Raw genomic sequence first — 23194 nt, forward strand, 5'->3', positions numbered from 1 at the left:
ATATTACATAGAGTATACCCTTCTCCTCAAAGAGAATCTCATCTATATACAGTCAAATATGTTCTATGTGTGTGTGTTATAGGAGGGAGCTGGGAAACATGCTTTCTGTGAAGCAGACAAAGGGGGACAAGGTGGAAACCAGCATATAGGGTGAGCTGAAACTCCTTCCTGCAGCCAGAGAGAGGTGAAAATATATGCCTGAAGGGGAGGGAATGAGAAGGTGTTTGAAAGGACAGAGAAAAAGAAATCAGGAGTCTTCAGGGCCAGGCAAAGATATTCCTGGATGAAATATCTCAGCTGAAAGATTCTGGGAAAGAATGACCTCATCATTATATTTTTAGATCATATCATTCACAGACCTTCCCTCCTGGAGTCACAGTGACCGAGGCAGAACCAAATGCTAAAGTCAGTGAGACAAAGGCTTTCCAGAGTTCACAAAGATGTCCCTGAGCCATTCGTCTTGAAGCACTCCCTTCTGTCTGTGTGGAGAATGATGTGCATATCAGGCCATGGTGATCACAGACACACTCTCTGTACTGGAATTATGCTAATCTCATAGCCCCAGTGGGCCTTTTGCTGCTAAAAGGAGCACTGTGAGGATAGCCAGCAGGAACTGAGGTATGGCTTTAGCAGTTGTGATGGCTGCTTAGTTTTTAGAGTCACAATGTAGAACCACAGCAGCAAAGATAAATGTTGTCACTGACAAAATGCACTGGTGAAAGGAAAACATAATACATGAAAGAAGTAATGCCTCTCCACCCAGAATGATGTCAGATCTTTGAATACATGGGGGTAACATGTACACAACTAAAGTATCCAATTTTGTTGTCCACTTGGTGTGCATGACTAATTTTAGTCCAATTATTAGCAGTGGTCTGAATGGATACATTATAATTTTATAGTGTGACCAAGGCATCTGGGACTTGATATGAAACAATGCTCCAGACACAAGATAGATTTGGAGAAAACCCTTTATATTCTATGCTGATAAAGCCCATTGTGGACTTGCCAGTGATGCCACAGTCTTGTTGGCATAGCCAACTTCTAGAAGATGCACAATTGTTTCTGGTCTGGGACAAAGGCTTAGAAGCAGGTTTCCTGATGTTCTTGTTAGCACAAGGTTGTGGAGGTGGCCTTTCACATCTTACATTTAGCAGCCAGTTCTCAGTGCTACCATTGAGTTCTTTTGACACAGCCTCAGAACTACTGAGACATGGCTAGTATGACCTTAGCAGCAGCAATATTCAACAACTCGTGCATATTCTAGGTGTTTTGGAGAGTGGCTAGTTTGGGTCTTTAACAAGAATTGATCAAGTCCATGGCTGTCCAGTGATGAGGCAAGTACTTCTTCCCCATCTGGAAGTTTTTGCTGTCTCTTATTTGCACTTAAGTCCTTCAGACTCTTCTGTATCAATCTGTTGTATTAGTCACTTATACAGAAAAATGGGTCATCTGTGATACAGAAAAGTTATATTAGAATAAACAATAGAAAGCTTTGAGCATATGGCAAGTGGTTGTGAAACAGATAGTCTCACAGCTGGCCAATGCACCATACAGGGTGTTGTGAATGCAATATGCTAGAGGACCTGGAGCCTGGAAATACAGTAGCCTGATAGATGGTGACCTCCCAGCTATTGCTCTCAAGAGCAGTTCCAGAGAGCTGTGTACACAGGACCTCGGTGAGTTACTAGAACGTTGAGGGTAGTTCCACACTCACTGGTACTCCAGCAAGTTACTGAGAGATATGTTGTATGCATTACCCCACTCACAAAGCCTTATTACATGCTACATTCACTTACGAAGCGAGGAAGGCCTTGAGCTGGATTTAGAGATTTGTGGGGACACCAAACCCAAACTGTTTTCTGTAACCAATAAGCATGGTGAATATTTAACCAGGCTTTGGATCAGCTATCTTATCATAGAAAACTGTAGCTAGTTGTTATTAGTACTAATAAAATTTCATAATACATATAGATGAAGTTTAAACTTCTATAAGTCTCGGTTACATGTGCATGAAAACATACTGCTTTCACACCATTCATTGCCACTCACCCACTTGTCATCTTCCTGGCTTACCAAGTGCTCTGTGTGTAAAACAGATCATATAAAAAAAGAATGAGAGAAAATATAATCCATTACACAATTCACAGTGATCAGCAGAAGCAGTTATTTGTTGGAGTAAAAGCATCATGCAGCTTTGGAAGACATGAAAGTAAGGTCCCATCACTAATAGTTATAATAATAGTTAACCTAATCTTGAAGTCTTTTGGCAATACGCAGCATGGGAAAACTCAACCCCTGGAGATGTTATTAGTGAGACATGAAATCAGAGTTTAAACACATCATATTTCCACACAAAGACAACCTGCAATTGGTTGAAGATGAGACTCCCCCAGAAGTGTGCTGGCCTGGTCTCTTTGTTGCGCATTTCTGTGATTTTGAAAATTAAGTACGGAAAGCTATACAATTACCTCCAAAATATTAGTTCTGTGGGGGAAAAAAAGAGCAAAATAAGTCAATAAAAGCAGTAATGGAATAGAAATATAACATAGCAAATAAACTAAATAATATGAAGAATAAAATATTTACAGTAATGATAATAATGTAGATCATCTTAACTTACAAATGAAAAAAAAAAAAAGGCTCCAAATCCCAGAAGTCCCCAGTGAAGAAAAGGAATATAAGTTTAAAATAATTAAATAGTTAAATAACTGAGAAGATAAATGCCTGAATCATACCTTATACTGTATACACATACACTGTAGCAGAATACATCTGGCTGTTCAGTGTATTGGAAAAAATATGAAGAATATTAACAAGTCAGGGAAATAGCAGGCTTAATATTCAGCAGTTATTCTTCTACGATTTAGAATGTTTTCCATACCTGATATTCTTGAGCACAAGCCCAGACTTCTCTGTTTTGTGCTGTTCTGCAAAGAAAACAGGAAAAAAGACAAGAAGCCCTGTGGCTTGTAAATCAGCGTTTGCTACCTCCAGGCACCAAGGATGGATGCTATGCCAAATGAAAACGAAGATTTTGTGTATTTTCAAAATCATAGGAGTAATTCTGATGAAAAGAATGAATAAAGGATTGTGGGAAAAGGTGTTTGAAATGAGGATAAAAAAGGCGAAGGCAGACAGAGGCAAGCGGTTCCGAAGCCCCGTCTGCGCCGCGCCCGCCCTGTGCCGAGGCGAGCCCCGCGACCCCGCCGCCTCCCAGCGCAGGGGCGCGCTCGGCCGCGGCGCCACGGCCGCTGGGCAGGGAGCGCGCCGCCGCCCGAGCGAGCCAGCCGGCCTCGGGGGCGCGCTCGGCCCCGGAGAGAAGCCAAGGCGGAGGCGGCCGAGCGGGGTCCCCGCCGGCCCGGAAGGAGCGGCGGCTGCCGGGCGCCGGAAGGGAAGGCGGGGGCCGGGGGCGGTGAAGCCGAGCGCGGTCCGGGGGAGGCGCCCAAAGGCGGCGAAGGGAGAAGGCCCCCCTCGCTTCGCCGCCCCGCGCCGCCGGGAGCGAGCGCCGGGCGGGCAGGGCGAGGGGCGGGGCGCGGGCCGCAGGGCCCGCCCCTGCTTTCAATCAGGTCGGACCGCCGTCCATAAAGGGCGCGGCGCGGTAGGCCGACGCTCACAGCAGGCAGTGTGGTTCGTGATGTCTGGTAGAGGCAAGGGCGGGAAGGGGCTCGGCAAGGGGGGTGCTAAGCGCCACCGCAAGGTGCTGCGCGACAACATCCAGGGCATCACCAAGCCGGCCATCCGGCGTCTGGCTCGGCGCGGCGGCGTGAAGCGCATCTCGGGGCTCATCTACGAAGAGACGCGCGGCGTGCTGAAGGTGTTCCTGGAGAACGTGATCCGTGATGCTGTCACCTACACGGAGCACGCCAAGCGCAAGACGGTCACGGCCATGGACGTGGTGTACGCCCTGAAGCGCCAGGGACGCACTCTCTACGGCTTTGGCGGCTAAAGTGTTTGTTTTGTTTTCGCACCATCTCGACAACCCAAAGGCTCTTTTAAGAGCCACCCACTTTCTTTCAGGAAGAGCTGTGTCGCACCCCTAGCTTCAGTAATGGTCAGCAGGCTACGGTTTCGGTTTGCTGTTAGCTTCTTCCCTTTTTCTACCGGTTCTCCACCCCATACACACACATGTACGCTGCAGTAGGCTGCGGAGGTGCAGCCGAGAGCGGCTACCCCGCCCTTCGAGTGTTACCCCCGAGCGCCCCCGCTGCCTTTCTGCTCTTTCTACTGCGAGAACCAGAACCCTCTCGCTTCCTCCTCTCGACTCGCGCTTCGGGTAGGAGGAAAGCAGCTGCACTGTGACCACACGCAGCAGCTTCGGCCGGCAGGCAGCGACCTTGCTATCGCGCATGGCCGATACGGGCTCTGCTATCGCCCTGCGGCCGGGCCGGCTGCTTCTTCCAGCTGCGAGCGGGTTCAACGCCCGCGCTCTTTTTTCGAAAAGCCTGCGCCGGGCAACGACTGGCTCACGGCCGTTTCCGCCCCCACCGCAGACACTGCCCGCCCGCCCGGCGGGAAACGCAACGCTCCGCCCGCTGGCCGGGCCGGGGGCGAGGGACCCCAGCAAAACCCACATTGTCCCGGAGACGCCAGAGCGCTCCAGCAGCCCCGCTGCGCCGGGGCGGCCAAAGGAGAAAGCGCCCGCGCCACAGGGCTGCCCTCCGCGGGAAACACGCTCGTCCCTCCCATTCCCCCCCCCCATCACCCGCTCAGCAGCGCATTAAGCTCTTTCTCGAGACTGTGGGTGGCTCTGAAAAGAGCCTTTGGGTTTCTCTTCTCTGGGCCTTTCTCCGCAGTCGATTTACTTGCTCTTGGCCTTATGACTCTCAGTCTTCTTGGGCAGCAGCACCGCCTGGATGTTGGGCAGCACGCCGCCCTGCGCGATGGTGACCTTGCCCAGCAGCTTGTTGAGCTCCTCGTCGTTGCGGATGGCCAGCTGCAGGTGGCGCGGGATGATGCGCGTCTTCTTGTTGTCGCGCGCCGCGTTGCCCGCCAGCTCCAGGATCTCGGCCGTCAGGTACTCCAGCACGGCCGCCAGGTACACCGGCGCGCCGGCGCCCACCCGCTCCGCGTAGTTGCCTTTGCGCAGCAGCCGGTGCACGCGGCCCACGGGGAACTGCAGCCCGGCCCGCGACGAGCGCGACTTGGCCTTGGCCCGCGCCTTCCCGCCCTGCTTCCCGCGACCAGACATGCTGCTGCTGCTGCCGCTGCCTGCCTCGCTCGCTACCCACAGACCCCCAGTTCTTCAGAAAATAAGCGGTGCATTACCAGCGCCTTGAAGCCCGCCTTTATATCCCTTCCCCTCGGCGCGGCCAGTGGCTCCTGATAGGCCGAGGCACCGCTCGGGGCACGCACAGCCAATGGCGAGGCGAATCTCGTCCCTCGCCAATCGCCGGGGCCACAGCCGCTCCCGCCGCCCCGCCCCGCGCTCTCCAGGCGGCCAATGCCGGAGGGGGGCGGCTCTAGCGCAAGGCGGCCGCCGGCCCCCGCGCCAGCGGGGCGGCAGCGCCCGGCGCGGCACGAAAGCCCAGCCCCCGGGGGGCCGCTCCCTCGGAGCACCCGGCCGCACCTGGGGGGGAGGGGGAACGGCGGGAGAGAGGAGGAGGAGGAGAAACGGGGGGGAGGCGGGGGACGGTTCCCGGGAAGGCGGGGGAGAAGGCGGCAAAATCTCACCCTGTTATTCCTTGCGCTGTCTTTTCCCGCGGAGGATTTCACCCCTTCCAATGCCGGGGCACCCCGAAATTTTCCAACCTCCCGAAACTGTACCCGCTTCTTTGCGGCAATAAATCGACACAGGAAACACGCACACAGGCAGCCTCAGAGCAACACTGTGTTTGAACACAGCCTCCTCTTTTTGAGTTCATCAGTGCATTAAACCTACTCCTTGAGTATTTAAAAAGATGACGATTCTATTTAAACTCTTCTTTGTTAATCTAAGCTGCAACTACACTTTTTTATCAAAGTTTTCCTGTTTCCTTTTACATTTATTTCTTAGCGGTCTCTATCTTGAACAGTATGTCCGTGCATTTCAATAGATGTAGGAAAGAATTTTTAAATCTTTCAACGTTGGTTAAGTTTCTTTTGCTCTGTACTCAAGTTTCAGATGTAAATGAAAGCAAAAAAAGAAAAAGAAATAGCACTGAGACAGAAACAAAATAAGATTTTAAAAAAGGGTTTAGTAAAATATGAACAGAAATACGTGAAAGACTTTAAAACAGGAAAATGAGTGTTTGTACTAAAACAAAAGAAATACGTTTCAGTATTCGTCCCGTAGCGTACAGGAAGAGCAAAGGCGCCAAAGGGCGGGAGCTACATGTCAAAGGCGGGATTTTTAAACTTTGAATCTGCCAATGAAACTCGGCATGTAGCTATCCGCCTATCAGGAAGGGGAATGGTGCTATATATACCCCTCGCGTCCCAATACTACGTGATTATTTTCTGTGTTTGAAAAAGCTGTTTCTGTTTGAGGTATGGCGCGGACGAAGCAGACAGCGCGGAAGTCGACGGGCGGGAAGGCGCCGCGCAAGCAGCTGGCCACCAAGGCGGCCCGCAAGAGCGCGCCGGCCACGGGCGGCGTGAAGAAGCCGCACCGCTACCGGCCCGGCACGGTGGCGCTGCGCGAGATCCGGCGCTACCAGAAGTCGACAGAGCTGCTGATCCGCAAGCTGCCCTTCCAGCGCCTGGTGCGCGAGATCGCGCAGGACTTCAAGACGGACCTGCGCTTCCAGAGCTCGGCCGTCATGGCGCTGCAGGAGGCGAGCGAGGCCTACCTGGTGGGGCTCTTCGAGGACACCAACCTGTGCGCCATCCACGCCAAGCGCGTCACCATCATGCCCAAGGACATCCAGCTCGCCCGCCGCATCCGCGGTGAGCGTGCCTAAAACGGTTTAGAACACTGGTCGAAAATGCATTCAACAACCAAAAGGCTCTTTTAAGAGCCACTCCATGTACAATAAAAGGAGCTGTAGCACTGTTGCTAAAAGAAAAGTAAATATCAAATCATATGTTTAAAGTTAAAAATGATAATGCTATTTTATAAAGTGATTTACTTGTGTGGTTTTTAGATTTGCTCGTTTAAGAAAAAAATATAGGAAACATTATTAGAAGCAGATTAAAATGGCGTTAAGATTCTTGGAGCTATAATAGACTATACCTGAAGATTGAAATGCACTGATGAACTCAAAAAGAGGAGGCTGTGTTCAAACACAGTGTTGCTCTGAGGCTGCCTGTGTGCGTGTTTCCTGTGTCGATTTATTGCCGCAAAGAAGCGGGTACAGTTTCGGGAGGTTGGAAAATTTCGGGGTGCCCCGGCATTGGAAGGGGTGAAATCCTCCGCGGGAAAAGACAGCGCAAGGAATAACAGGGTGAGATTTTGCCGCCTTCTCCCCCGCCTTCCCGGGAACCGTCCCCCGCCTCCCCCCCGTTTCTCCTCCTCCTCCTCTCTCCCGCCGTTCCCCCTCCCCCCCAGGTGCGGCCGGGTGCTCCGAGGGAGCGGCCCCCCGGGGGCTGGGCTTTCGTGCCGCGCCGGGCGCTGCCGCCCCGCTGGCGCGGGGGCCGGCGGCCGCCTTGCGCTAGAGCCGCCCCCCTCCGGCATTGGCCGCCTGGAGAGCGCGGGGCGGGGCGGCGGGAGCGGCTGTGGCCCCGGCGATTGGCGAGGGACGAGATTCGCCTCGCCATTGGCTGTGCGTGCCCCGAGCGGTGCCTCGGCCTATCAGGAGCCACTGGCCGCGCCGAGGGGAAGGGATATAAAGGCGGGCTTCAAGGCGCTGGTAATGCACCGCTTATTTTCTGAAGAACTGGGGGTCTGTGGGTAGCGAGCGAGGCAGGCAGCGGCAGCAGCAGCAGCATGTCTGGTCGCGGGAAGCAGGGCGGGAAGGCGCGGGCCAAGGCCAAGTCGCGCTCGTCGCGGGCCGGGCTGCAGTTCCCCGTGGGCCGCGTGCACCGGCTGCTGCGCAAAGGCAACTACGCGGAGCGGGTGGGCGCCGGCGCGCCGGTGTACCTGGCGGCCGTGCTGGAGTACCTGACGGCCGAGATCCTGGAGCTGGCGGGCAACGCGGCGCGCGACAACAAGAAGACGCGCATCATCCCGCGCCACCTGCAGCTGGCCATCCGCAACGACGAGGAGCTCAACAAGCTGCTGGGCAAGGTCACCATCGCGCAGGGCGGCGTGCTGCCCAACATCCAGGCGGTGCTGCTGCCCAAGAAGACTGAGAGTCATAAGGCCAAGAGCAAGTAAATCGACTGCGGAGAAAGGCCCAGAGAAGAGAAACCCAAAGGCTCTTTTCAGAGCCACCCACAGTCTCGAGAAAGAGCTTAATGCGCTGCTGAGCGGGTGATGGGGGGGGGAATGGGAGGGACGAGCGTGTTTCCCGCGGAGGGCAGCCCTGTGGCGCGGGCGCTTTCTCCTTTGGCCGCCCCGGCGCAGCGGGGCTGCTGGAGCGCTCTGGCGTCTCCGGGACAATGTGGGTTTTGCTGGGGTCCCTCGCCCCCGGCCCGGCCAGCGGGCGGAGCGTTGCGTTTCCCGCCGGGCGGGCGGGCAGTGTCTGCGGTGGGGGCGGAAACGGCCGTGAGCCAGTCGTTGCCCGGCGCAGGCTTTTCGAAAAAAGAGCGCGGGCGTTGAACCCGCTCGCAGCTGGAAGAAGCAGCCGGCCCGGCCGCAGGGCGATAGCAGAGCCCGTATCGGCCATGCGCGATAGCAAGGTCGCTGCCTGCCGGCCGAAGCTGCTGCGTGTGGTCACAGTGCAGCTGCTTTCCTCCTACCCGAAGCGCGAGTCGAGAGGAGGAAGCGAGAGGGTTCTGGTTCTCGCAGTAGAAAGAGCAGAAAGGCAGCGGGGGCGCTCGGGGGTAACACTCGAAGGGCGGGGTAGCCGCTCTCGGCTGCACCTCCGCAGCCTACTGCAGCGTACATGTGTGTGTATGGGGTGGAGAACCGGTAGAAAAAGGGAAGAAGCTAACAGCAAACCGAAACCGTAGCCTGCTGACCATTACTGAAGCTAGGGGTGCGACACAGCTCTTCCTGAAAGAAAGTGGGTGGCTCTTAAAAGAGCCTTTGGGTTGTCGAGATGGTGCGAAAACAAAACAAACACTTTAGCCGCCAAAGCCGTAGAGAGTGCGTCCCTGGCGCTTCAGGGCGTACACCACGTCCATGGCCGTGACCGTCTTGCGCTTGGCGTGCTCCGTGTAGGTGACAGCATCACGGATCACGTTCTCCAGGAACACCTTCAGCACGCCGCGCGTCTCTTCGTAGATGAGCCCCGAGATGCGCTTCACGCCGCCGCGCCGAGCCAGACGCCGGATGGCCGGCTTGGTGATGCCCTGGATGTTGTCGCGCAGCACCTTGCGGTGGCGCTTAGCACCCCCCTTGCCGAGCCCCTTCCCGCCCTTGCCTCTACCAGACATCACGAACCACACTGCCTGCTGTGAGCGTCGGCCTACCGCGCCGCGCCCTTTATGGACGGCGGTCCGACCTGATTGAAAGCAGGGGCGGGCCCTGCGGCCCGCGCCCCGCCCCTCGCCCTGCCCGCCCGGCGCTCGCTCCCGGCGGCGCGGGGCGGCGAAGCGAGGGGGGCCTTCTCCCTTCGCCGCCTTTGGGCGCCTCCCCCGGACCGCGCTCGGCTTCACCGCCCCCGGCCCCCGCCTTCCCTTCCGGCGCCCGGCAGCCGCCGCTCCTTCCGGGCCGGCGGGGACCCCGCTCGGCCGCCTCCGCCTTGGCTTCTCTCCGGGGCCGAGCGCGCCCCCGAGGCCGGCTGGCTCGCTCGGGCGGCGGCGCGCTCCCTGCCCGGCGCCCGCAGCGGCCGTGGCGCCGCGGCCGAGCGCGCCCCTGCGCTGGGAGGCGGCGGGGTCGCGGGGCTCGCCTCGGCACAGGGCGGGCGCGGCGCAGACGGGGCTTCGGAACCGCTTGCCTCTGTCTGCCTTCGCCTTTTTTATCCTCATTTCAAACACCTTTTCCCACAATCCTTTATTCATTCTTTTCATCAGAATTACTCCTATGATTTTGAAAATACACAAAATCTTCGTTTTCATTTGGCATAGCATCCATCCTTGGTGCCTGGAGGTAGCAAACGCTGATTTACAAGCCACAGGGCTTCTTGTCTTTTTTCCTGTTTTCTTTGCAGAACAGCACAAAACAGAGAAGTCTGGGCTTGTGCTCAAGAATATCAGGTATGGAAAACATTCTAAATCGTAGAAGAATAACTGCTGAATATTAAGCCTGCTATTTCCCTGACTTGTTAATATTCTTCATATTTTTTCCAATACACTGAACAGCCAGATGTATTCTGCTACAGTGTATGTGTATACAGTATAAGGTATGATTCAGGCATTTATCTTCTCAGTTATTTAACTATTTAATTATTTTAAACTTATATTCCTTTTCTTCACTGGGGACTTCTGGGATTTGGAGCCTTTTTTTTTTTTTCATTTGTAAGTTAAGATGATCTACATTATTATCATTCGGTCTGATGCTGTAGCCGAAACTGCTCTTGCTGCTCACAGGAGAAAAAGAAAAATGAAAAGTTCCAGTCCTTTGGAGGAGCATACAGGTTCCCGAATAACAGTGTTTTAATCCTCGGAGTGCTGGAGAAACAAGGCCGAGGGACAGAGAAGTTGTTTTCATCAGTATTTAGATGGTCTTTCTGTAATTTAATTTTTTTGTTTGTTTGTTTCCTGATAAAGAGGTATTTTTAGTTACAAGAAAGGGAAGGGAGGGAAACCTCTTCTGATCATTTTGTAGTGTATATCCCACCATGAACTACGGCCAATACCCAGCAGTGTGTCAGGAGAATGAAGTAAGACTGCCCTACAATCCTGAATATATCAATCACCATTGTGGAAGCCACAATTCATGGTGAGGAAAAGAGTTTCCTCTCACTTGTATACAGTGACACTGAAAGTATTTCATCAACATTTATTACAGGGCATTTTTCATGCCCTAGTAAATCAGTGTGAGAAAGAAAGCTTTGAGAATCCCTTTCAGTAAGCACAAAGGGAAACAATGGAAGCCTATGATTGTTGAAAGGAAAAAGTGGCAATTATTCTAAGTTTACTGAACATTAGGACCTCTATGCTCAACATCGGCTTTAAAAGAAGGCATTAAAACACAGGACGACAATCATTTATTACTGTCTACGGTGTTCTTTTCTGGACTAGGAGCTAGGCTTGATGTTCATTTTGGGTAAGCAATCTGGATAAAGTTGAACTGGTCTGAAGTTAAAGTGGGGTTTTGATGCAGAACCTGAACTTACCTTAGTCTCACATCATTTGAGATAACTCTAGCTCTGGATAGCATATGTATTGAAGTACCCACAGTGTGGAAGGCAGTCGGTTTTATTCTCTTCTTTTAATTTCGTTTTTATTAAGTACCATAGTTCTGTGAACTTTTGTCTAATTGACATAAGATTCCTGTCGATGGGCTCATTTTTCCCAGTTATTTTTTTAATGAAATGACAGTTAGAATCTCTCTGTATTCCTGTGCTAATAAAGTGATGATCTTAATTTCCAAAATACAATGCTTATTCCCTGGACTAGAAAGTAACAAACTCCAGTTTTCATATAATATTTCAGTACTTTTATTGACACTTGCTGATTAGGGAAGGGAAGGAGAATGGAGGCGTAAGACTCAAATATAACTTTTACTCGAAGGAATAGTGGACGATCAAAGCCTGGGGAAGCCTTTATGCTTTATCTGTGTAACTGAATTCCCTATGTTTGTGCATATGCTCTCTGTCTTGCGAGATGTTTGTAATGACTGGAAGCCAGACTTTTTAAATATTACACATATGAGGCAGCTGACTGGTCGCTTTCCAGACTTCAAAAAAAATTGAGATTTGGTGAGCTGCTGTGTTCTGCACTGTTCCTACAGTGGTTGTAAAATAAAATTTTGGCCTAGAGTGGCTGAGAAATTAAAATCCACTTAGAATATTTGGATTGTTGTAATATATTCTACTTGAAAGTCCAGCTGCAAAAGTAGCTGAATAAAAGAACCGGGGGGGGGGGGGGAGCAAACGATCTGTGAATTGCTTCAGCACTCAGCTCTGTCCTTCCTGTCTTCTGGTTTGCGCTCATTCCTGGTTTGACCTACATTCTAGGCGAGCTGATAATGTTTTCTCCTGTGAGAACCCATAACCTGATACTACCAATTTGTCTTCTCTTGGTCACTGACTTATGAAAATGGAGTGAAATATATCTTGTGTAAACCAGTGAAGGGTTTGGGAGCTCAGACTCAAATCTCTAAGTACAATCCAGTTTCCAAGTAAATCAAGAAAGAGTCTGGATAATGAAACTAAAAAATACTCTGTTTCTATTTCCAGGAATATGAGACCCCTTTTCTACCGCCAAGAGTTTGGGAGAAAGAAATAAAAAAATTAATGGGAATTTCTTAAAGACTAATAAGGATGATGACACTTCCTCCCTATACAAGTTCAGAGAACTGGTGGAAAGCTGTCATTTTATGTAAATAGCTTGAAAAGAAACAAACAAATCACCTGTAGACAGATATTAATAGACTAGGGAGGTGTAAAAGCCATAACTGCACTGCCTCTGTGAGTACTTGGAACCTTCATTCGTTGTTACCATGAGGTCACTACTACTAGTTTAGAACAAATCTTTTCCTCAGACTGTTAGCAATTCTTATGATAAAGTGTTCAGTCAGACCACTGAGGACCTTAATTTGCTATACTATGAGCAGAAATAACCAGCAGATAAAAATGGGCATTAAAATTAGTTTTTAGTTTCTGTGTTTACTCAGTATGTGATATACAGTTCTACAACCTCACACTCTGCATTTATCATGCTTATTATTACATTCAGATCCCCCCAAACATGTATATACCTTTCTCTTACAGGCTGAATTGCATACACTGGGACACCTCATAAAGTCATGTATTTCCTCCCACATTTCACTTCCAAGCACGGGGGAAAAAAATGAGCATGTTAAATTTCTAGAATAATTCTAGTCTTTGCTTTAACGTAGAGCTTGCACGATTCCCCCCCCCCCCTTTTTTTTCAGTAGCACTATTTTCAAGAAGAAATAATTCTTAAAAATGTTCAGAAGGGTCGTTTAATATCCCTGTTTTTTTCACTTAACAGGAGAAACTTTCATGATATAGCTACTGTTATTTCTTGGAGATAACTATTTTCAACAAAGCACATGTAATCGGGAAAGAAAATTATATTTCTGTAATGTCAAGTGGAGTTTCAAGACAGCGTATTTGTGTATTTTCACAGTCACAGGCCGCTGAAACACTATGCTCTACCATTATTTCATTTATCCTGTTATATTTTCTTTTAGCCATGAATAGAGCTGCTTTCTCGTTTTTTTTTAGGAGCTGATAGTAGCTTAATAGCTAGTGTGTGAAACACCGTATCATTGCAAGGAGGCTGTTAACTGTTTCACAGCAGCAAGAAAACAACATACTGTTAAAGAGAAAGGGGGAAATTTGAAGGGAGAAAGTTAGAACTCGTCTCTTTTTGGAATATCGAGTTACCACTGCCTGAGGAAGGGATCCGCATGAAACGATTTAAATTATCTTACTCCTGAAAGGATCAAAGAGGTAAATCATAGGGTGTTATTATCAGTGCAATACACTTTCAACAATAGCACTCATTCACTAGAACAGAGAAACCAATTTTGCATAATAATGTATTCTCATGAAAGAATATACCCCCCAAAGGAGTGGATTTTCAGCTTTAACTCTCTCCCCAGTTCAAGTTTTCCTTCCGGCCCAAATTCTATTTCACAATGAATTTTAACAACTCGCGATATGAAGATTTATTTTTTTCTTTATGTTTTAAAACTAAAGGGCGGTATACAACAACAGTAACTACCCTGCCTCCGGAACATAGCAAACAGAAGCGATTCCTCCCCCCTACCCCCCCAAAAAAGACAGTACGTTGAAAGCACAGTAACATGAACATCAGCCTTCAGAGAGGGGCTTGTCGGTTGTTTCTTCTGCTGGAATGCCTAAGCAAGCGTGAGGTACCATCGGCTTTAACACGCACTATTAAAGCACAAACGTCTCTCCAGAAGGCACTAGCTAATAGTTCGTGGCCTTTCAAGATAAACTATTTGAGCGGGCTTAGGTGATTTCGGAGGGAAGGGGCTCGGCCAAGGGAGCCAGCTCTGCACCCGCGTCTGGGACCACGGGACGAGGCTGTGTTACTTCCTCCGCTTTAATACCAATTTACCCTAAGACCCACTGTTCAAACCACTCTCTTTTCTGTCCTGATATGGAGAAAACCTTCTAAAGCACAAGTTTTCATGCTGGCTGTCCTGATATCGCTAATGGTGTAATTTTAATTTAGAAGATAAAACGAAAGTTTCTCTCTCGCTAGGTCGCTGCGGCTCCGCGCCGCGGCGTTTCTTGCGTCCCTTTTCCCTCATTCCTTCGCCCTTCAAGGGGAAACTCCGTTCGCTGGAAGGACCCACTTTCCTCTCCTCCCTTGCAAGAAACGGGGTGAATCGGTGCTCGGTTTCGGGATGAAAAGGAACTTTTTGGACCTGGAAGAAACACAGTCGGCGCGGCGGCCCGGCGGCGGGGCGGGCCCGGCCGCGAACCAATCAGCGCGCGCTCGCCTCTATAAAAGAGGAAGGCGGCGGCGGGCGTTGCTATTGTTCTCACTGACTTTTCGCGTGGTGGCTGCCGTCATGTCTGAGACTGCTCCCGTCGCCGCGCCCGACGTGGCCGTCGCCGCCGCCCCGGCCAAGGCTGCTGCCAAGAAGCCGAAGAAGGCGGCGGGCGGCTCCAAACCTCGAAAGCCCTCGGGCCCCAGCGTCACCGAACTGATCACCAAGGCCGTGTCCGCTTCCAAGGAGCGCAAGGGGCTCTCGTTGGCGGCGCTTAAGAAGGCGCTGGCCGCCGGCGGATATGATGTGGAAAAGAGTAACAGCCGTATTAAGCTGGGACTCAAGAGCCTTGTCAGTAAGGGCACCCTGGTGCAGACCAAGGGTACTGGTGCTTCTGGTTCTTTCAAACTGAACAAGAAGCCGGGTGAGACGAAAGAAAAAGCCCCGAAGAAGCGCACAGCGGCAGCCAAGCCCAAGAAGCCGGTGGCCAAGAAACCCGCGAGTGCCGCCAAGAAGCCCAAGAAAGTTGTGGCGGCGGTGAAGAAGAGCCCCAAGAAAGCGAAGAAGCCGGTGGCTGCTGCTGCCAAGAAATCGTCCAAGAGCCCCAAGAAGGCAGCCAAGGCTGGCCGCCCGAAGAAGGCAGCGAAGAGCCCGGCCAAAGCGAAGGTGGTGAAGCCGAAGCCTGCCAAGCCCAAGGCGACCAAGCCCAAAGCGGCCAAGGCGAAGAAGGCGGCGCCCAAGAAAAAATAAATGATGCTGGAGAAGTCCCGTCTGCCTGGCACAGAAACCCAACGGCTCTTTTAAGAGCCACCCAAGTTTCCCTAGAAAGAGCTGAAACACTTAATTTTTTTGAACTGTATTCCTAGTTTTTATGCGTGTCTAACCTGATTTCTTACCCGTTGTTTTTGTTATTGTCGGTCCGATGAACGCGGACAGCGTGTGCCGTGTGTGTTCTCCACCAGTGCCGCGTAGCTCCGTACCGCTGTTCACAACGCCACGCGGAAGATCTAGCTCGCTTCAGCGCATCCCTGCGGGCGCGAGGCGAAGAGCTTCGCGCAAGTTGCGAGAAATCAGTGCGAGCCCAACGTCCCTATCGGCGCCGGACGAGCCGAGCTTATGGCGACGACCCGGCTCCTGCGCAGGGCCGGGCGCGGCTGCCTGCGCTCGTCTCTTCCCCTTTCAGCCTGCGAGGGTGAGGAGCCGCGCTCAGATGCGCTCCCGTCCGCGCCCCGGAGCGCTGCTGGTTTTGAAAAGTCCGCGCTGTGCAAAGATTGGCCCAGGCTCTCAAGGCTGTTCTGGTGCACAGGGGATTTCGGGTTATATAGACGCCCCATCTCTAATCCAACATGCGCAGGGTTCCCCCGCCTAGTGGAAGAGGTTTATGAACTTCCTGGGTACGTGTTTACCTTCCCTGGTATAGATTTTCTCGCTTCCTCTCAAAATCTGTCGCCTGGAAACCCGTCGCTCCCCTGGAAATCTGTGGGCGAAGCGGCTCCGAGCGGCACGGGTGCTTTCCGCTACCTTTTGAGCGGTCCGTGGTGCTGCCCGCCCTCACCTGCGCCCTTGCGGGGGTGAACTTTGCGCCCGGGGGCTGCCGGGCTCGTCCCTCGCCGGGTGCCCCGGGGCTCATTTCCGCCGCTGAGCGGCTCGGAGGAGCCGCCGGGTGCGGCAGAAACCGCGGGGGTCGGTGGCTCCGGCGCGTCTCCCCCTGCCCTCCCGCACGGACCCTCCCAACTTCCCTCCCTGCAGCCGCTCCTTTTTTTCCCCAATGTCTTGACCAGGCCTTTCTTCCTTCACTTTTATTGCTTTCAAGAAATATTCTCCCCACACCCTTAAGAAGCGTTCAGGAAAACAATAAAATATAAGCTGCTTTTCTTCGCTTTCAGTCATAATACTGATATATCACTGCTTCCCCGGCAGAGAGGAGGAGGAGGAATTTCGGGGAATTTTCTGCTCAGGTCCTAACAAAGATAGGTGATCTCAAGTCAGCAGCTGTTAACCTCCTATTTCCGAAGTGGTTAACCGAATACAGTGTCCCTGAAGTTTGGAGGAGAAATTGTGGGATCAGATTTTGCCACTGTTCATGCGTTTGTGTTTTTGCAACAAATGTCAGCATCCTAAATGTCTGTACTGAGAGGGAATCAAATACAAAACAGAGCCTCTCTTGTTCAGGCCTCTTCCTCAAAAACTGTTCTTAAGCTTCTTCTGCAGTTTTCACTTAGACTGCATTTGGTATATATATTTTTTCCTCCTTGCTTAAGTATAAATGGCTTCCTCTATACACATGAGCATCCACACATACATCCAACGCTCATTTCAAAATGTATCCAACCATATCCCTCCATCCTGATAGTTCAAACTTCTGAGCTCACATGTATGTGCCTTTATCTGGGGTGAAGATGTGATTGACAAACTCTTGCAGTTACCGTAAGTGAAGACTTTTGGGAGTTGCACCCACTCATCCTTACAGGGTTTCACCCGGTTGCTAGCACTGTACTGAGAATGGGTCAACTGTGATTTTCTAGCCCTTTACAACTAGTCGGGAGGTAGTGGTTTTTGACTGGGAACACTCCAACAACAGGTATACTTCTGCAGAAAAGGTGGTCATCATGCTTAATGTATTTCTTTAGAGTGGAGCCTGAAAAGGTAAAAGTCAAATGGTTGTAATGACTTGTGCGAAACAGTATGACACACATCCCTGTTAATTGAATTCAAATTGACCTCAGCAGGGCCACCCTGGAATAAACATTTCAGCCTGTAGAAAATGTCAACGTGTTGCAACTCCCCCTCTGTGGTCCCTTGGAGGAGGAGTCAGTTTTTCTTTCCATTTTCTAAGAGGTAGGAAAGACAACACACATTATTACTTTTTTTCTTCTTCTTTCTTAAAGAAAATTCAGTTGACGCAGTTACCACCACAGATAACTTGGAGTGTATTGTTAAAATTTAGAGGAGTAGGGCATTACTGAATCCAAATGACAATGGAGAGCATTGGCCTAAGTACAGACGATGTTACCAGTCTAAAATGCCTTTACAGGCAAATAGTATATAGCTATTGTTATGGAAAATTAGGCTCGCCGGCCTCCATAACAGGGTCTGACCCTAGGTTCCTGCTGAGGCAGAAGTTCAAAGTCAGATTGAAGAAAAATAAAATTTAATGATACATGTGTGGTAATTACAGCTCGAGCTGAGTGCCCCTGAAGAGGGACCCCGAACAAAGAAATCCCTGGGCAATTATACCCTACAATCTAAATTCCCCACCCCTTAAGTGATAGTTTGAACCAATAGTAATAATTAGGTCTGGGGTCTTCCCCTTCTTCACTGGGCCCCTTCATTGTCTCTAGGCAGGCTGCTTCTTATCTTCAAGGTTGGCTACTCCTGTTGTCCATGCAACTTCTTTATCTCTCCAGCTTGAACCAGCTCTGAGGCCTCCTTTTACTTATCTAGGTAAAAATTCACAGCCTGAGGCCTAAGGCTTCAGCAAATTTAGCTACTAATGCTAAGCAAGTTATGCTAAGCAATTAATTCTAAACAGCTTCAGTTCAATATTCTCTAACAGCTATGAGTTCAGCTGAATGGACTTTATAGTCCTCAGAAGAAGATAGCTGCGAAAGAATGTAAGAGATTATTCCACACCAAAGAAAGGACATGTGTGTCTATGCAGAAACAGTGAAAGGACTAGCCATATAGGCTCCAATGGATGCAGCATATCGAAAGAGAAATGGGGACATAATCAATATAAAAAAAATTCTGTTGAACTTGTAAAGCTGAGCTGGGCAGAACAGCACAAGTACCTACTAAAATTATTTCTTCCAACCACAGAAAGGGAGTGCAACACAACAGTAAGAGTGGCCTGAGAAAAGGGAGCTTGCAGGAACAAGTCACAGCCAGTGTAATGTCATGCTTGTGCCAACTGCATTAATGGCATATCAGCCAGTATCCCAAATTAATTCTGGCTCACCTCCTTCAGCTCAAGCTTGTGCACTGCTAGCCCTGTGGATGCCAGCCCTGCTCAGCTGTGGGGATGGCTGTGGGCAACCTCAGAAAATTTCTCCCTCAGAAATAGCCCATCTTAAAGTATTGAGTCACTGCCACAGTGCCTGACCACCATGCGACTCCCAGGGCCCCACATCATATTCAACAGGCCACTCTATGGCTGCTTAAGTTGTTTCCTATGCTGGGTCATAACAAAAGCTGGTATCTTAGGGGGGAAAAAAACCAGAGGATGCTATTTTGCTGTCATGATTCAACTTTCTAACCATAACTTACTGAGCTGAGGTTCATTGTGTGATTTATGATTACAGCGAGGAAGGAACACATCTCATTTTGTTGCATGACATCCTCTTGGGCATCTGGGCCTTCACTTGTTTTCTCAAATCTGTTATGATGCCTGATGAGACTGGAGAAAGAAAGAAAAGAGACGAGCTCTGCTCAGGATAGCTCCTTTGCTAAGATGGAATTTTGTAGCGACAGCACAGAAAGGGTTTGGGCATGTGCCTATTAGGAAAACTCAAACCCCAAAACACCTAAGAGTGCAAATGTCACACTTTTTTTGTTTATTTGTATTTTTTGTTTGTTTGTACTTTTTTGGTGCTGATCTGGTCAGTTTCTGGATTTTGGGTACATTTACTGCAAAGAACCCTTCCTTGCCCTTCAGTCCCCATCTCCTTCCTTGGTTTAGAAGGTGTCCCATTCTGTGAACCAATAGGCAAAAACTTCCCTAGGCTGTCCCTACAGTATTTGGCATCAACATGCCAAAATAGGTTTCCAACAAGCCTTTAGTATTCTACGATAGGACATCTCAGTGGCCATGGAGCACCCATTATGGTTCTTGATTTTTTTATAGTGGCTTTGTCCTGTTCAGGGTTCGTAAGGAGCTCAGACAAGTGCCTTTTCAGAGATTGATAGTAGATGACAAAATTTCTTAAATTCCTATGATGCTCTCCTGCATGGACAACTCTCCATATTATGGACTCTAAGCAACTTGAATACCTCTGCCTGGAACATGAGTATGATGGCAAGCAGAGCTTTAGAGCCTCAGGCACCAAACGCATTTTGTCTTTTGTAGCTAGGTCTGACCTGGATCTGGACTGGAATCAGATTTATCAGTGATTCTGTGCAGTTATTTGGCATAGATAAGCTGAGTGGCTTAGTGGCCAAAGGTGAGGTGGCTAAACAGGAAGTAAAGAAAAGTTTGTGGTTGGTAAGCAGCCAGACTGAGATAGAAAACACAGTTATCCACTTTCTGATTTTAAATGGTAACTAAACTGCTCAAAAATTTGGAGGAAGTTCAAAATGGGTTCAGAAGTGTGAATTATTGAAAGAAAAATCTGTTTTCAGCTCCTTATTTCAAAGATCTGCTTACCAAGTAAATAGTGACATCAATAGTTAGTGATGTTCCAGCACTGGAAGTAGAAATGGGGAAAGAAAATAACAGCAAAAATGTCCACGGGTTAGCTAAACCTCTCCCTTATAGCAGAACAGACTCCCAGCAGCTGATCTGGTAAAAATTCTGTTGACATAAAGTTACCCCATCAAAGTCACTTTGTATGGATGGAAACTTTTGTATCATGGGGTTACAGAATTTTTAATTTACATTAGTCACCATAAAGCCAGATTATTGGGTCATGAAACCAGGTAAATTCTGTGCATGCATTTACCTCCATTCTGTGTTTGTTTACTCCTGTGCTTTTTGTGTATCTGTGCTTCTGTTACTATAATTGTTGTGATGTGTGAGTTTGAGCTTATTCATGCTTTCAGCATATCTTAGAACTTCTTAGGGGTTCATTTCTGAAAAAAGTCAAACCTGAATTTTATTTTATGTGAGCCTACTCCAATACTAACACAAAAATCTTTCACTTGTATTAAGAGAAAATTGGAGGGTTACCTGATAAAAGTCTGAATGATGCTATATCATTCACAAAAATGTTAAAAATAGGTATAAGCTGTTTTTGCATAGTCCCAGAAGTAGTGAGTATCCCAAGCTCAGTAAAGCTGGGGGGGGGGGGGGGGGGCCTTCATACTATCCTGGGCTGTATAAATGGAAAGATGTAAATAAACACATTTCAAGACTAAGTTTACAGGTTCTCAAAAGGATGGAGTTGGGTGGGAAGACAGCTATTGCACATGGAGAGAGGGGTAAGGAAAGCAACTGTGGAGTCCCCTGAAAGTGAGATTGTGATACAAATATCATCCATACCAGGTCTGTGCTCTTCTGGTCACATGGCAGTACAGATTTGGGCCAGTCAAAGTTCAGGTACACAACCACTCTTCACTCAGACACCTTTGATTATGCATTAGAGTTTTTCTGCAAATATGTGCCACAGGTTTCTTTTTTTACTACCTAGATGATGGTCCACCCAGCCCAATGGTTACCCACCTTGGGCACTGGGAATACCAGCCCCGTTTTTCTGTGGGGCAATTTTGGGTTCCCTCTTCTTCAGAACATGTTGTCTTTTGGCCTCCAGATGGCTAATCTCTGAAGTATCCTTGTTCCTATCAGATAATATATTCCCACCCAACTTCTGCTAAAAATGTTTTGTGGACAATGGTGGGCTGCACAAGGTCATTGGCGGGACACGTTCTGGGATCCAGTCCCTCTTCATGCCTCTGACAGTGAACTTACCACTCCATACTCAATTTTGCACAACTCTAGCTAGCTGTGTAGCTGTTTTGTTCTGATTTTCACTTTTCAGGTATTTTTTCACGGTCTGCTTGCATTTCCATTTGCCATGGGAGTTTTGCTCCTTCAGATCTGCCTCCTGTTGAGACATCAGTGAAACCCCAATGCTTGGGCTTCCCAAGAACTGCAGGGTTTGCTTTTCAGTGCTTTCAGGGTTGGGCTGTCAGGAACTGTGGAAAGGAAGGAGTATGTGGGGGAAAAAAAGTAGGATTATTGCTCTCATCAAACACTTAAGAAAAAAAAAACAAGCACAGGTAGGTCAGGGCGTGCACTAACCATAAAAAAAAAAAAAAAGAAAGAAAAAAAAAAGAAAAAAAAGGAGCTACCATTGCTCTTTCCGCAACCAGTGTATGCTGGCCCAAATCATCCAAGGCTGCATATATTGAGCCCACATACAGCACATTCATGCTTAGTTATATGTAGCTGTCCTGGAACATTTTGTGTATATCAGGGTAATGCACATTCCCATTGTTACTACAGTCTCTTGTCACTGCAGCAACTCCTTCCCTACTTTTCAGCTTTCTCTACCATAGATTTATGGTAATCACAAGAGCCCTGTGTCCGCACTCTAATTGTCTGCCTTTGACTGCTTTGGTCTTGATTCCTTAAGCATGGTTTATTTTACTCTATTTGGCAGAGAGATAATCTTACTATCACTAGCTTCTCCCTCCTGCCTGGCCCAGACCTTGTGAGAGGAGACTCTGAGCACTGCTGGGGCAGGAGACTTCTTGAAAAGGAGTTATGTTTCAGACCTATTTCTTCATCTGCAATGTCAACAAAAAGCCGCAGTATTCCCCGTGACAACTACCCCAGAAATCCTAGCTGCACAGAGAGGAAAAGCAAGCTACAGAGGGCAGCAGAGAATCTTAGCACTGCCCAGAGAATGTTACCTCTCTGCCTCAAGTTACAATTTAATTTTGTCAGCCCCAGTAGACTAGATAAAATCTAATGCATAATTGGGAATCACCTGGGAGGGAAGGAGAGGGGGAAACACCAACTCTAGCCTAACTTCCCTTTATTAGATGAATTTCTGTCATGAGTTAACATTAGGACTATGAACGGATGTGTATCTGCTTCTCTTTAGAAAAGCAGTTTCCATACGGGTTTCTGATATCTTTGCAAGGAGAGCACAGAGGCAGGAAGAAAGATGGGAAGAGAAGGGGAGAAATATTACCTATAGTCATGGATTCCTGGGCAAAAGCAACTCAGCATGGAACAGGATTACAGCATGAAATTTGAAATCAATATTATCCCACAAAAAAAGGCAGACACAAAAGCTCAGCTTCTTAGCTGGACAACTGACCATGGAGAGCACAAGAAGGTGACCCAGTGATGCCCAGACTTGTCAGATAACCACATGGCAGGGATATGCAAGTGGGAATAACTCCCAGAGGAGGCCTGTAACACAGTAAAACCCTCCATGACTGAGCAGACCTGGAGACATGGATTTTCATGGCTGAGTGGGCTCGGGGAGTTATGTAGCTGGTAGTGCTATACTAGTACTAGTGTAAAGTCCTGTAATAAATTCCTGGGGACTCACCTGTGTGGTTGAAGACTGAAGATGCCTGCAGCAAATAGTACATCAAGCATCCTTCCTTACCAGGGCTGGATATGGCTACCTTGCTCCTGAAATCTCCTGGAAATGAGAGAGGTCCTGAGTACAGGAGACCAGTTTCTCATGGTGGCCTGGTCTCCCACAACAGTCCAGTCATGGTCCCTGGATTTCCCTCCTGGGAAGTGGGAACCTGACCTTCAAAAAGGGAACACCCACCAGGCACTTAGCCATGGCATCCCCATCGTACTTAAGTATCATCCCCATGTCCCAACTCAAGATACTGTCAAATTCCTTATGAAACTCACATCCCAGAAAATTTGTTACTGGTTTGAGCCTTTTGGATGCCTCCTTCAGAGTCTTGGTGTTTGTCTTGCCCTGTTTGTGTTTTCTTTGAGTC

The 23194-nt window shown here is 49.2% G+C and overlaps 6 protein-coding genes and 1 long non-coding RNA gene across 8 annotated transcripts; 4 read left to right on the top strand and 3 right to left on the bottom strand.

The window, feature by feature from the left end:
- Window positions 1–955: 955 nt before the first annotated feature.
- Window positions 956–3237, bottom strand: LOC136994289 (uncharacterized). 2 transcript variants are annotated; one of them, XR_010886439.1, is made up of 2 exons: window positions 2885–3237; window positions 956–2487 (listed from the first exon to the last, which is right to left on the bottom strand). It is a non-coding gene; the product is annotated as an uncharacterized lncRNA (long non-coding RNA). The 2 variants fall into 2 exon arrangements; XR_010886438.1 differs by having other exon boundaries at window positions 2624–3237.
- A 351-nt stretch (window positions 3238–3588) lies between these two features.
- LOC106488346 (histone H4) lies at window positions 3589–4025 on the top strand. The gene has a single exon (XM_013947201.2). The coding sequence runs from the start codon at window positions 3638–3640 to the stop codon at window positions 3947–3949; it is 312 nt and encodes a 103-aa protein (XP_013802655.1). The 5' UTR covers window positions 3589–3637; the 3' UTR covers window positions 3950–4025.
- Window positions 4026–4741: 716 nt separating this feature from the next.
- Window positions 4742–5269, bottom strand: LOC106488340 (histone H2A type 2-C). The gene has a single exon (XM_013947192.2). The coding sequence runs from the start codon at window positions 5189–5191 to the stop codon at window positions 4802–4804; it is 390 nt and encodes a 129-aa protein (XP_013802646.1). The 5' UTR covers window positions 5192–5269; the 3' UTR covers window positions 4742–4801.
- A 1157-nt stretch (window positions 5270–6426) lies between these two features.
- Window positions 6427–7087, top strand: LOC136991153 (histone H3). Its single transcript, XM_067289902.1, has one exon. The coding sequence runs from the start codon at window positions 6471–6473 to the stop codon at window positions 6879–6881; it is 411 nt and encodes a 136-aa protein (XP_067146003.1). The 5' UTR covers window positions 6427–6470; the 3' UTR covers window positions 6882–7087.
- A 676-nt stretch (window positions 7088–7763) lies between these two features.
- On the top strand, window positions 7764–8296 carry LOC136994294 (histone H2A type 2-C). Its single transcript, XM_067311476.1, has one exon. It carries the CDS (start codon window positions 7847–7849, stop codon window positions 8234–8236), a length of 390 nt encoding a protein of 129 aa, XP_067167577.1. The 5' UTR covers window positions 7764–7846; the 3' UTR covers window positions 8237–8296.
- A 731-nt stretch (window positions 8297–9027) lies between these two features.
- On the bottom strand, window positions 9028–9445 carry LOC136994293 (histone H4). The gene has a single exon (XM_067311468.1). The coding sequence runs from the start codon at window positions 9397–9399 to the stop codon at window positions 9088–9090; it is 312 nt and encodes a 103-aa protein (XP_067167569.1). The 5' UTR covers window positions 9400–9445; the 3' UTR covers window positions 9028–9087.
- A 5141-nt stretch (window positions 9446–14586) lies between these two features.
- On the top strand, window positions 14587–15378 carry LOC106488330 (histone H1.01-like). The gene has a single exon (XM_013947179.2). It carries the CDS (start codon window positions 14645–14647, stop codon window positions 15311–15313), a length of 669 nt encoding a protein of 222 aa, XP_013802633.2. The 5' UTR covers window positions 14587–14644; the 3' UTR covers window positions 15314–15378.
- The last annotated feature ends 7816 nt before the right edge of the window (window positions 15379–23194 follow it).

The sequence above is a fragment of the Apteryx mantelli genome, chromosome 1 (assembly GCF_036417845.1).
Source record: "Apteryx mantelli isolate bAptMan1 chromosome 1, bAptMan1.hap1, whole genome shotgun sequence".
In the NCBI taxonomy this organism is placed as follows: Eukaryota; Metazoa; Chordata; class Aves; order Apterygiformes; family Apterygidae; genus Apteryx; species Apteryx mantelli.